This window comes from Peromyscus eremicus, chromosome 17 (assembly GCF_949786415.1).
Source record: "Peromyscus eremicus chromosome 17, PerEre_H2_v1, whole genome shotgun sequence".
NCBI lineage: Eukaryota > Metazoa > Chordata > Mammalia > Rodentia > Cricetidae > Peromyscus > Peromyscus eremicus.
In genome coordinates this window covers 24,740,211-24,754,137 of record NC_081433.1, presented here as the reverse complement: position 1 = coordinate 24,754,137, position 13,927 = coordinate 24,740,211, and the positions used below count along the sequence as shown (strand labels likewise).

Genomic DNA, 13,927 nt, shown 5'->3' with positions numbered 1-13,927 from the left:
ATAGTGTCCTAGATGGTCTGCTCTGTGAATGAATCAACATTCACACACAGTCTGAATTCAGACTTTCTAAATATATTGATAGAAATATCATGAAGGTTAGCATAATTGAGTATCAATGCTTTTTGTTAAAAAAACGTATTTACCTAATACATATTGTAAATGTATTTGGAGCCACATCTGTTTAAAAAACTTTATAGACATATTTTCCAAAGTTGGTCGTAATTATCATAAATTCAGTTGTATAATAAGAGTGAGCAAACATCCTTGTTAAACTGTAGCTACTATTTTATGAACGAAACCTATTTAAAACACTACTGTCTTCTCAGGACCGTTCTAAAGAGTGCTTCTGGAGTCTTACGTCATCACTGAGCATTTAGGAGTTGTCTTCTTTGAAATTCATGTAGCCAAACACCGTGTCCACTTTCAAGAGCCTTACAGTACAGCTTCATATATTTTCAAACAATTGTAACAGTTATCCGACTTACATAAGGTGACTGATGGTTGACACCAAATAGCTTTTAAAGTGAATACAGAGGGAGAGGGGGGTTGCATTTTTGACTACAGTTGAGTGATTTTGTTTTAATCAGTATACAGAGTGGAATCTGTGGAGGTCTATCTATAGTAGTTTTAAAGAAATATTTAAAACGAACATTTTTATCCATTGCTTATTTCTCAGTGACCATGTGCTGCCTGAAGATGTCAGCTACTTTCTCCCTGTGAGATGCAGTAGGAAGGTGTTCACTCACTGGCTCTTTTCCTCTTCCCCTGCAGCACAGCATCGCTGAGAATAGACTCCTGCCTCTCACGGCAGTTGGCATGCACTTAGCCCAGGCGGTGAAAGCTGGCTACCCCCTGGATATGGAGCGAGCTGGCCTGACCCCAGAGGTTCAGAAGATTATTACTGACGTTATCCGAAACCCTCCCGTCAACTCAGGTGATGAGCGCAGCCCTTCTCTGCAGCCTAATGACCCGAGTCAACGGAGATGAAGTAAACAAGTGCTTCACTCAGTTCCCTATTAGCAGCACTGACCCTGCTGCTGTGGTGAAACTTGCCTTGGGTGACTTTTTTATTTTAGGAAAAAAAATTCTTTCTTCCTCAACAGAAAGTATACTGAAAAAATTCTTTCTTTTCAGATGATAATCTTCCCACTCATGTCCAAATGAGGCATGTTTAAAACTCCATCTTTCTCCATAGTCCTTCCCAGCAGCTGATTGCTCCTCATTTTCTCCTAAACGTCTCTGGGTCTCTGCCGCTGGTTTTTCTTTCTAATAACAGTCAGTGGCATTGGTTGCTGACATGGCAACCTTATAGCTCCAGTAGAAGAGCGTCTTCTCCAGGCTTGTTAGACGGCTCGCCAGTTAAGAGTACCAGCTGTTCTTCAGAAGACAGAGGTTCAGTTCCCAGCACCCACATGGTGACCCACAACCACCTGTAACTCCAGTTCCAGGAGCCCTGACACCTTCTTCTGACCTCTGTGGGGACCACGCACAAATATGGTGCATAACTGTACATGCAGGCAAAACATCCATACCACCCCCCAAAAATCATTTGTTCTCATCCCACTGAGGAACCTCAGCTGTGCCACAGGGCTGAGCCCCCTGCTTGCCTCGTGGGGATGTTTAAGAAGCGATGCATTTTTTTTTTTTACAGAAGTAAAGGAGAGGCATATTAGAGAATGTTCCTCTTAAATACACAAGTATACAGTCAGAGCATTAAAACGGTACATCTGATTTTTAAAATTCTGTCTGTTAGACTAAAGTAATGGTCATCTTAAAAACAAACAAAACTGAGTGAATTCTTATTTTTATTACCTGAAATTCTTTCCCATGTGGAAACAACTAGAGTTGTGTCCCCCACCCCAAGAATTTGTAAAGTGATAAAGCAACAGAATTACCTAGTGAGAGTCTTTCTCAAATACAGTCTAGCTATAATTTGATTTTCTGTACAGACCTGGGTATAGAGAAAGCATGTCTAGACATGCAAACTTGAGGCTTAGAGTGATGCTTATGCATCTATAATTCTAAGTTAATGAATTGATAGTTTTGGAACTTGGTCAACATGGATCTGCTAAGGGTAACTTTAGGTTCATAAGCTTTAAGACCCAAGGGCCAGATCTTAGACTTTGTGGTAAAATATCCAGAGTAACTCAACTGTGAGTCATCTTACGAGAAAACTATGAGTCTTCCTGACATCTGACCAGTCTGTTAGACATGAAGGCCGAGTGAGGAGAATAGCATTTACCATGCAGGTTTAGATTAAGGTTGTACCAGTCTTTATCCACTGTTTTAGGGAAAGCTAAAGACTGGAATTTCGGCCAGAAATACATTGTCTCTTAGGACTCAGACACATTTTGATAACATGTTTGGGCAATGTTATGCAACATTGCTTCCTTTTTTAAAAAAAATATATATATTGACAATCCTGTTTGCTGCTGATTGGCTGCCTTCCTGAAACCATGGACTGACAGATGGAGTTAGTCTAGACAGGTAGATGCAAAGGCTTTGGCAGAAGACACACCAGTGAGTCAGTCTTATCTCTGACAATTCATGGTTTAGGACCATTAGCACATGACCCAAACCTTTCCAGGTCTTGGGTTTTTCATGTATGAGACAGAAAGGAATACTATTTTTATCTTTTACAGAATTGTGAGAAGTACACTGGATACCAGCCTTGGTACATCGTACATAGTAAATAGTGGCATTAGTGAAGGACAGTGACGAAGAAAATGCTAATCTCTAAGAGCATTTTAAAAATACACTTTAAAGCTCATTACTTTTATATTCTATCCTTTTTGATAGCTGGAGAGATGGCTCAGTGGATAAGAGCACTTGCTGCTTCTACAGAGGACCCAGGTTGGGTCCCCAGCACCCACATGGTGACGGTCAAATGTCTGTAACTCGAGTTCCAGGGGATATGGTGCCCTGCTCTGGTCTGTGCAGACGTCATGGACACACATACAGTGCACATACATACATGCAGGCAAAGCAGTCTACACATAAAATACAAATAAATCTTGAAAAAAGAATATATGAAGTTAATAAGTACGTGTATACAAAGGAAGATTTCAAAAATCACACAATCAGTCCTCAGTATTGATTCCATGTCTCCACAGGGATATAAAAGTCTGTGGATGTCCAAGAGTCTTCTATAAAATGTAACACTCAAATGCATGTAACACATATCCTGTACTTTAATTCACATTATATCACATATAATATGTAGCTAGTACAACATTAGATGCTATGTCAGTTATTACAGTGTATTGTTTGAGAAATAGTAAGGAGAATGTGTGTACATGTTCAGTACATGTTTTTTGTTTGCTTTGAGACAAGGTCTTGCTGTGTAGTCTATGCTGCCCTTGAATTCATCCTCCTCCTGACTAAGTCTTCTGAGTGCTGGGACTATAGGCATATACCACCATACCCTGTCCGTGGTTGATGAAACCAGTATGTGAGACCTGTGGCTTTGATGAAGAGCCAACAGGTAACAATGGTAAATTGTATTTTATAGAAGCGTGTGACTTTGAGAATTCTCCAAGCTTTGGTGGTCTTTTGCGTGTTTATATACTAAATAGTTAAGCAATGTTCTTGAATAACAGCAACAAAAAAGGACTGTTCTAACTCAACTCATTACCACGTATCTATAGAAACTGTCTGACTTGGCTATGTTGCTGTTAATTTAGTTTCTAAGTTTTGTGATTATAAAGTTATAGAACTTTTGACCAAGAAACAAAAGTAGAAACCCTTTTCTCTTTCGCATTCCCAATCTGTTTTGCACAGTGATGGGGGCCTAGGGAACTGCAAAAGTAATTTTAATATCATATAGAAGATTGATGATTTACCAAGTTTTAATTTTTACTAATGCCATTTTAAGTCATACTGCCAAATAACTTATAATTAACTTAAAAGCTATCAAAATAAAATGTAAATTATAATTTTATTAAAATTCAGGTTTATTAAGTCTCTTGTTTGACTAAAATAAATTAATTTTATTCCCTTTAATGTTTTCTAATGCCTTTAAATACTGTTTACCATAACTAGTGCCCTCTATAGTCTGAACTTAGTAATTTCAATTTCGGATGTTAGAAGATTAATTTTTAAATCAATTTTTTTATTTTTGAGAATTTCATACACAAATACTGTTTTTACATCATTTCTACTCCTCTCTCTCCTATCCAGTTCACTGCTGTCTCTTCCATCCCATCTCAAATTCATGACCTCTTCTTTAATTATTGTCATTACACACACGTACACGTGCATACACATGCACACACACACACCACAGACACAGAATCTACTGAATCCATTTAGTGTTCTCAGTGTACATATGTATAGGCAAGACCAACTTTGTAACTTTTAAACTACTTCAGTATTTTAATGAACAAGTTTGTTTGAAATTTAAATTTTACACAATCCCAAATTGAATTTTTTCTGTATTTTTATAATATAATAGTAACTCCAAAATAGAGTAATTGTGAATTGAAATCTTATTTTTGTGCACTCTTGTTTCCCATCTAGATTTTCACTCTGTCACTTTGTGTTTTTATGTTTTTGTGACTTTTTTATTAGTTTGTCTATGTTTATATAATTTCAAACTTCTTTTGTTATCTTGAGTATCTTATCTATGCTTATAAGATGAACTGTGAACCAATAGCTGAGGAGCTCCCATGGAACTGGATCAGGCCCTCTGGATAAGTGAGACAGTTGATGAGCTTGAACTGTTTAGGAGGCCCCCAGGCGGTGGGATCAGTACCTATTCTTGGTGCATGAGCTGGCTTTTTTGGACCCTAGGGACTATGCTGAGACACTTTGCTCAGCCTTGGTGCAGGGAGGAGGAGACTGGACCTGCCTCAACTGAATCTACCAGGCTGGGTTGAATCCCCAGGGGAGACCTTGCCTTGGAGGAGGTGGGAATGGGGAGTGGACTGGGGGGGAAGACTAGGGGGTGGGAGGAGGGAGGACAGGGGAATCTGTGGCTGATACATAAAATTAAATTAATTATAAAATAAAAATATTTACATAAAAAAGATAAGTAAGCTATTTAATGAGGTACCTAGATAATACTCAGAATAATTTCTCCCATTCCTTATGTGTAGGGAACTGGAAAATTAAGGGTAGCTTCCACAAAGGGGTGACATGACCTTGCTAAAACACTGAAGGGGTACAGCCAGTGCTACCATTCAAGTTCCGGGATATGCAGGAGGGTGGAGTGGCAGGAGGTAGAGTTAATACAAGTGACCAAGCCGTCGTGCAGGATGACTTCAAGATAGTCGTAGCTTAAAGACAGAACCCGCTTGCAGAAGTGTGTAAAATACCAGTGACACCTACAGTCATACAAACTCTATATATCATCACTATCAGTAGTTAACCTAGAGGTAAATGTTTGTATGCTATAGCTTTTTTTTTTGGTGTGTGTGTGTGTGTGTGTGTGTGTGTGTGTGTGTGTGTGTGTGTTATAGCTTTTTTAACATATTTTTTAAATTTTAGAAGTAAATTTTATTCAAAAATGAAGATTCTTTTCAAATAACCTTAGTATAATATTATAGTTCAGTATTTTGATTATTTTTCTAAAAAAAATAGTTTAAATACTATATTTACACCATAAAATTAAGGATGTGTATTTTCATTATCTAATTTTAATAACTCACAGAAGAAAATGAATATAATACAGTATAGTTAGTTATATTAATTGATTGAAATATGGGAAAATTCAGTGACTTCTCTGGAACAGCACTACCCAATAGAAATATAATGTTAACCACAAGGACAACTTAATTTTCTAATGTCTACATTAAAAACTTAATGGATATGATTAATTTTAATAAGAGTTTAATCTGTTCTGTATACTAAAATATGATTTCAATGTTGAATTAATCTAAAGTTCTTAGCAAGCTATTTTACATTTTTTCTCTAGTAAGCCTTTTCAGTCAGGCATCTTATGTTTATAACATGTCTTCTGATGCTAAAGTTTAATTAGAAATACTTTAGCAGTGTGCTGGTGCATGGGTTAATCCAGAGCTTGGGAAATGGAGCCAAGAGCATTAATAGCTCAAGGTCTTTACTATCTACACAGTGAGTCCACGGCCAACTTGGGCTAGATGAGAAAACAGCAACATCAAAAAAATACTGACTTGTATTTAGCTTTCAGAAACTTTGAAGTTGAACAAAATGAACTGGTATAGTATTGGTTTTTAAATTTAATAATTAATTTGAGTTAATTCCAGATGTTCAGTAGCATGTGCTTGGTTAATGGCTATAGTATTAGAGCACAATTTAGAGATGACTTACCAGTGTACATCAAACTGCAATGTATATAACCTGGGGATAAGCAACCCTACTCTGAGCAATCCAGAGATACGGAAAAATGCATGTACTATAGTGTTCATCGGAGCACAATGGTAAAGAAAAATTGAAGACAATGGGAGCTCGCAGTCAAGCCTGCTGTATGCACAGAGCGGAGTACGGCTCAGCACTGGTGGGACTTGTGTGATAATCAGAATGTTGCATCGACCCCAGAACAAATACCATTTTAACTGGGTTCACAGGATAATCTCATTAATGATTTAGTACATGTTTAGTGCATAGTCCTTTCTCAGATGATGCTTAGCACCAGTCTTACATTTTAAGCCTGGAATGTATGTAGGTAGCCAACTGCACTACTTTTTTTGTTAGTTATTTATAATTTTTATCTGTGCCTTTAAAAAAAAATCTGTTTTGCATGAGTCCTTGAGTAGCAAGCCACAGTCCTTGGGAGAAAAGAAGAAATAAACCTGGAAATATCAACATTTTAAATTCATGTTTTCAAGGTGTCATTTGAGAATTTCTTGGCTTCTGATCACTGAGTTGAATTGAGTGGCAGGAATGCTTGATGTGTTTTATAAACTAAGTGGAGATGAATAAGTAGGTTCTGGGTTGCTTCGTTTTCTTGTGCTTGACCTTGAAGATGAGTATGACGTGGAAAGGAGAGGATGTGCTCCGATGACAGGTAGTAGTTTATCTGTAGGAGACCCTCCACGGTGTGTAAATGTGACTGACTGATAAAACATGAGTTAATTGTGTTGCCACCACACGTGCGAGTTCCTTCATTCTGAAAGCAAAATCCTGTGACAGAGTTCTGTCACGGGTGTAGTTGGAGAGTTTCTCTCCAGTTTCCGCCAAGTCCCGCCAGTCCCGGAGCCCACTTATAAAATAAACACACCGACTCTTATATTATTTAAACTGCTCGGCCATTAGCTCAGGCCTACCATTGTCTAGCTCTTACTCTTATACTCAGCCCATTTTTGTTAATTTATATGTCGCCATGTGTTCTGTGGCTTTACCTGTTATCTCTACATGATGCTCCCTGGAAGGCAGCTGGTGTCTTCCCTACCTGCCTGCCTTCTGTCCTTTCCTTTCTCCTCTCTGTTAGTCCTGCCTATACTTCCTGCCTGGCTACTGGCCAATCAGTGTTTTATTTATCAAACAATCATCCACAGCACACGGGTGTTCTGTCCTATGTATACAATGGAGTTGACTTTGAGCACTGCACATCTCCAATTTTTTATTAAAACAATATCATGGTGAACATAGTCACCAGGAAATTCACCTATGATAAGCATTTTATGTAACTGATGTGGTTTGTTATGCTATATATTATTGATGTAATTATCTTAGAATATTATTCACAAGTACCAATTACTTAGAGTTTAAGAGTAATTTTTTTCTTTTGTTTTGTTTTTTTGAGACAAGGTTCTCTGTGTAATAGCCTTGCCTGCCCTGGAACTTACTTTGTAGACCAGGTTGGCCTTGAACTCAGAGAGACTTGTCTGCCTCTGCCTCCTGAGTGCTGGAATTAAAGGCTTGTGCCACCATGCCTAGCAAGAGTAATTTTTAAAAGAACAAATTTGTTGTTGTTGTTGTTGTTGTTGTTGTGTGTGTGTGTGTGTGTGTGTTAAGTTCATGTGTACACGAGTGCAGGTCTCTGCAGAGGCAAAAGAGGGAATAGGATTCCCTGCAGCCAGAATTATAATTACAGGTGGTTTAAGTACTTGATGTGAGTGCAGGGAACTAAACTTGGATCCTATGTAAGAGCAATGTGCGCTCTTAACTGTTGAGCTATCTCTCCAGCCTCAAGAATAAATTTTTAAGAGCAATTAATTTGTAACCAGTATTTGGAAATTGAAGCACAGTTTCCTTTAACAAAGGGTCTATGCATGGTTGTTGTTATTCTCAAAAGACAGCTTAAAGAATGACTATGTATGTAGCATCCTTAATATTGACCTGTTCTGGAGCTGAGGGCTTGGGAGAAGTCAGTGGGGGGAAACCATGATGTTACTCTATTTCCCTTAACGATGTTACCATTTGAAAGACAAAAACTTTCTTGGGCAGTTTTCTTCCTTTGCACATAGGGTTTCATCATGTTCACCTCATAGGTTTCTAAATGTTCTCCTTAACTTGTGTTGGTCTGGCTTTCTTATCTTTTGCAGATATGTATAAAGTTAAACTCATTAGAATGCTAGTTCCTGAAAACATCGACACGTACCTTATCCACATGGTAATTGAGACCCTTGAGAGTGGTGACAGCAGAAGCCAGCATTCTTGCGACCCCAACAGAAAGAGATGCTTCCTCAGCTCTGAAGAGAGCTGTGTGAGCTTCAAGAAAAGCAAGGACGTAGCCACTGATAGCAAGGTATTAATTACAAGTAGAGTGTTTACAAAATGTCACTTTGCATGCTCAGTGGATACATGTTGATCCATTGTGATATATAAATCTGTATGTGCTGTTCCCTTTGCTGTTCAAAATATATAAGAAAAGCTGTTTTTAAAAAGGCAATAAAGGAAATATAATTTATTGTGTAGAATCTCAGCTTAAATTTTACCTGTATTGGTTTTGTGATCTGGAAAAATATGCCTCATTCTAGAGATGTAGTTAATGGAGTTAGCTTTGTGTATCATGACAACGTATATGGTTTATGGAAGTGAAGACAAATTTGATTAAAGATGCTTCCCCCTAGTTGATTCTCATGTTCTGGTATGAAGATTGTATTCTACAGGTGGATAGTTATGGTTATGAGCATAACATAGGGAGTCTTTTGCATAGTTAGAAAAAATATGTGTTCAGTGTTATTTTAGATGATATTAAAATGCTTTAAAAATGACATTTTTTTGCTAGCCGGGTGGTGGTGGCGCACGCCTTTAATCCCAGCACTCAGGAGGCAGAGCCAGGCGGATCTCTATGGGTTTAAGGCCAACCTGGTTTACAGAGCAAGTTCTAGGACAGCCAGGGCTACACAGAGAAACCCTGTCTTGGAAAAAAAAAAATGGTTTGACCTTTAATATCTCCAGGGTCTACATGATGTGCTTATAGTTTTTGCTGAGCTTGTAATAACTCATTGAAAGTATTCTAGCTCCCCCACAGCAAGCTTGGTGTGGTAGCTTGTAGCTGTTAACACTTGTGTTACAAATGAGGTTCTACATTTTAGCACTACAGTAATCTCTGTAGGGTTTCCAGCACTGGACTTGTATTCTTCGCAATAGTGTAAAAATAAAGAGAACTGATTTTTTTAAAAAATTAAATTAGTCTTTTAAAATTCTGTACTTTAGTTAGCTTTGTGTATTATCATGTTTTCTTAAATATAAAATGTTACTATTTTAATATTCAATATGAAACTTCAATATACAATTCCTTTTCCTAATTACCTTTGGCTTTTTTTCCTTACCTGTGAATATTTTGAAACCTTTTAAAGGCAGAAAGCACAATAAAATATAGAAATTAATTGATAAAGCATATAAAGTCATCATTCTTGAAATGGTATAAATTATACCTTAGGCACATTTGACTTAAATTAAGCTACCGTATTATAAAAGCCTTTAAATGCATCCAGTAAGTAAATTAACTTGGCTAAGTTCTAAGGAGTATTCTTTTTTGTTGTTGTTGTTGTTGTTGTTGTTTTTGTTTTTTGTTTTTTCGAGACAGGGTTTCTCTGTGTACTTTTGGCGCCTGTCCTAGATCTTGCTCTGTAGATTAGGCTGGCCTCGAACTCACAGAGATCCACCTGGCTCTGCTTCCCGAGTGCTGGGATTAAAGGCGTTCGCCACCACCACCACCTGGCTCTAAGGAGTATTCTTATTAGCATGATTTCTGTGCTTTAATTCTCAGTCTCTAGTGACCTAGCGTCATACTCATATTTGTACCGTAGTAGGTTTACAGAGCACTTACCTACTTCAAATAGTCATTTTTTGTTTGTTTTTTCATGTGCAGATGGTATAGCACAAAACATTCCTTTTGTGTTATTAATTTTTTTTTCCAAGGGCTTTTGACCAGGTTCTAAGGATTTTGATAGATGAGCCCCTAAAATCACATGCAAAGTGTTATGCATGTGTATACTTGGTCTTTTTCTGAGAAGGGGATCTGTGGTCATCAGGAAATTCTCAGAGCAGTCTACAAAGCAAAGATTTTTTTTTTCATTTATTCAGTGAGTGTTTTTGAGTGCTTGTTGCTTCCTGGCCACTCTGCAAGGAGCCGTGACTGAGTCAGTCTACTGGCCTTCTACGACCCTGGGTGGGTGTCAGATCCCGTTTTCTTTTTCATGTGCTCAATAAACTCTGTGTGTACATGTGTATATGCCTTCCTAGGGCTTCACATTCATCATCTTTTAAAGTTTTTTTTTTTTTATTGTTTTCTTTAAAAGCTCTTGGGCTTGGGGCCTTGTGCATGCCAGATGAGTGTTAGCCTAAATTCACCACGGTGATCAACCCAAAATAAATGTGTCATACTATGGAGATCAGAAATAATGTCCAGTTTTTTACTTAGCAAATTAGTGCCTGAACTTGAGTATCATGAAAGACAATAGTGAAGCCAGTGGGATGTTCAGTGGATAAAAGCTTTTGCCTATGTAAGGCTGATGGTTGCGTTTGATTCCTAGAACCCATGTGAAAATGGCAGATCCAGTGGCATGCATTTGTAATCCCAGAATTCCTATGGTGATAGGGAGGTAGAGGCAGGAAAAATGCCTACAAGTTTGTAGACTAGCTAGCGTGGAGTACACGGCATAGCAACATGCTAGAAAGAAAAGAAAGGACCCTTGAAAGATGCCTCTGACTTCCACATGGGCGTTGTTATATGTAGCACGTATGTGCGCGTGTACACACACACACACACACACACACACACACACACACACACACATTCTAGTAATAATAACAAATCATCTTTAAAGTGGATGGTAATGGCATTTTAAGTAACTGCTGAAGGAAACGATACAATTTTTTTCTCTTTTATTTGTTTATTAGATTTTTTACCCCCACAAGAATTCTATAGATAATTCTATTTCATTTTGTTTGGTTGAGGAGAATTATTCAGGATGTCTGAGTTACTTTTACAGCTCTTGTGGCTTTTCCATTGTATGACCATTTCTTTGTCTTTCTGTTTTCGATAGACGTCATCTGAAGTGTCAAAGAGAAAATTACCTGAGTGGTTTACCAAAGGAAGTGTGCCCTCAGCTGAGATGGGCACCTCATCAGTGGCCAAGACAAAAAAGAAAGGTCTTTTTAGTTAGGATGACTTGTGTGTCCTACTGTCTTTATTCCTGTAAAGAAGGAAAAGAAATATTTTAACTTTGAAATTTCTTAAGGTCCAAAGTAAAACGCACTTAAGCATTGAGCAGCTGGCGTTCTTAATTACCCGTTCACAGTTGAGATAAGGCATCTGAGTCGTCTAAGACCCCGAGTACAACCAGGCGTGCGAAGTTGGGTTTCCCTTCAGAGCCCTTGCCTCTCTGTCTCGTGTCTCAGTCACTCTTCTTCCCACAGTAATGGACGTGGGAAATGTAGGATGTTTCTTTGACTTGGAGGATGGGGAGAGGTTGTGTACTGGTTGATATGAAGCAGTCTTAACTTGCCAGGACGGTGTCCTGTGAATGAAGACAGCAGGCCCGTGTTACGGATGGTCCTCACTTTCTTGTGCAGATGCCATCCGTACACTGCCAGGCAACACCAGTGCCCCGGACCAGTCAGTGGCACACTGGCTTCCATGTAGATGGGGGAACATGCTGAAAGGATTCCAGTCATAAAAGCAACTAAATGCTGTGCATTTTCTACAGAATGTCTATGAGTTCTCAAGTAAAGCAATGTCCTCCATACTGAATATTAAACATGTTTAATTTTCATTTCTTTATTTACTGTGAGTGCCTTCAATGTTTGAAGATGCCAAAACTTAGTATGTCTTATGTTTCACAAAGAACTTAAAAATTTAAAACTCAACTCTGTTCTGGGTAAACTTTTGTTATTTAACTTTAAGCAGTTCACCATATAGCTTTTGAATCTATTTTTAGCCTTTGAATAACTTCTTTTGTAAATAGAAATGCACTGTTATTAAAAAAGAAGAAATACATGCTTGAATTCAGAGTAGTGGGGAAAAAAAGTTCCATTAGGAGATAATCAAAAGCTGCTTTTTGTAACCTGCCAAAGTTTTATATATTCCTTTTCTTAGTTTGTTATAATCGTAATATGTGAATGAACCTTATTATAAAACTCTCAAACTATACTTAAAACATAAAAATGTCCATGTTCTCATTCTTCTGCTTCCTATTACAGAAGGTAGTTCCCATTGACTATGTCATGGACATTCTCTAGTTACTTCTACTTTTCTGTGCCTTAACATGTATTTCTCCAACACACGAGTTGCTGTGCCCTATGGCCTTGAACTTCATGCTGGGTGCAGTGGCCATCTGCAGGAAAACCCCTGCTTAAATGTTTGAACTATGAGTTGAATTGGATAGGTTTTTTTTTTTTAATTGAATTGAAAAGCAAAAACTTGCTGGTAAAAATTATGCGTGGTTCTTTAGACCTGGTTATTTAGCAGACATTTTCTCAAGACCGAATGAAGTTAGCCTGTTGCTTTAAAGAAAATTACTTACCAGTATTTATTCTCAGTAATAAAACTGAAATTTCTAGTAGAACTTACAATCTTGGTGAACTTGTATCCTTCGCTGGAAACCTGGGCAGCTTTTCTTGACCTGAAAACTTTTCTAATGAGATGGATAAAATAAACACCTGATTTTTTGATACTATTTAGAACGAAAGCTAATGGCTCTAGTTTCCTATTACACACCACAAATAATCTCTAAGAAACACCTATGGTTTTGGTATAGCTACTGTTATTTGAAAAGCTATTAAAATAGCCTGTCTTTTTCAACTACATATTTGTATGAATTTGGGTTTTCCTGCTATACCTCAGGCCGAGTAGCATGTCCAAATGGACTGACTGTGGAAGACTGGGACACTGGGACCTCAGCCTCTTCTCCAAAACTCACTTACACAATGAGAACATTTACAGAAATGAAACAGTGCCATCCTTGACAAGTTTTTATGAAAATGTGTTATTAAAAGGAGCAGTATTTATGTTAAAGTGTAACTGGTTTACTATGGCTATTTTTAAACGAATCAATAAATCTTTGGAAAACATCTCAGATATGAGTGTATGTCTGTGTAACTGCACATATACTGAGTAACTGCAGAAACCAGGAAAGTAAAAAGTGACCATGAGGGCATTGAAGAAGGAGCCTGGGAGTGGGGGGGTTGGGGGGGCGGAAATAACACAGGTGCTGTGAAGGGAAATGGGAAGAACGAGGCAGGGACTTTAACTGCAGTGGGTTGGAGAACAGTACAGAGGGAGAGGGAGGGGGGAAACTAATACTAACCATGTTTGAAAAGCCACAGGGAAGCATTACTTTATGATTTACTTAAAAATACAGATCTATGTATAATTGGGCTTGGTTTGGTTTCTTCAGACAGGGTCTCAATGTAGCCTTGTTTGGCTCCGAGCTCACAATGTAGAACAGGGCTGGCCTGGCTCTGTGTGTGTGTGTGTGTGTGTGTGTGTGTGTGTGGTTTAAATAAAGTTATACTACCTTTGGTAATGCTCCTCTCAGGAACAATAGACTATATC

The 13,927-nt window shown here is 38.0% G+C and overlaps 1 protein-coding gene across 1 annotated transcript in view; it reads left to right on the top strand.

Annotated features, from left to right (window-relative positions):
• The window catches only part of Wrn (WRN RecQ like helicase), a 107,715-nt gene extending 96,074 nt beyond the window's left edge, over positions 1–11,641 (top strand). The window contains exons 33-35 of the mRNA XM_059244335.1: positions 772–934; positions 8,466–8,668; positions 11,418–11,641. Of these exons, the coding sequence (XP_059100318.1) occupies positions 772–934; positions 8,466–8,668; positions 11,418–11,537 (486 nt within the window). The 3' untranslated portion in view covers positions 11,538–11,641. The remainder of the gene's footprint in view (positions 1–771; positions 935–8,465; positions 8,669–11,417) is intronic.
• Positions 11,642–13,927: the final 2,286 nt, after the last annotated feature.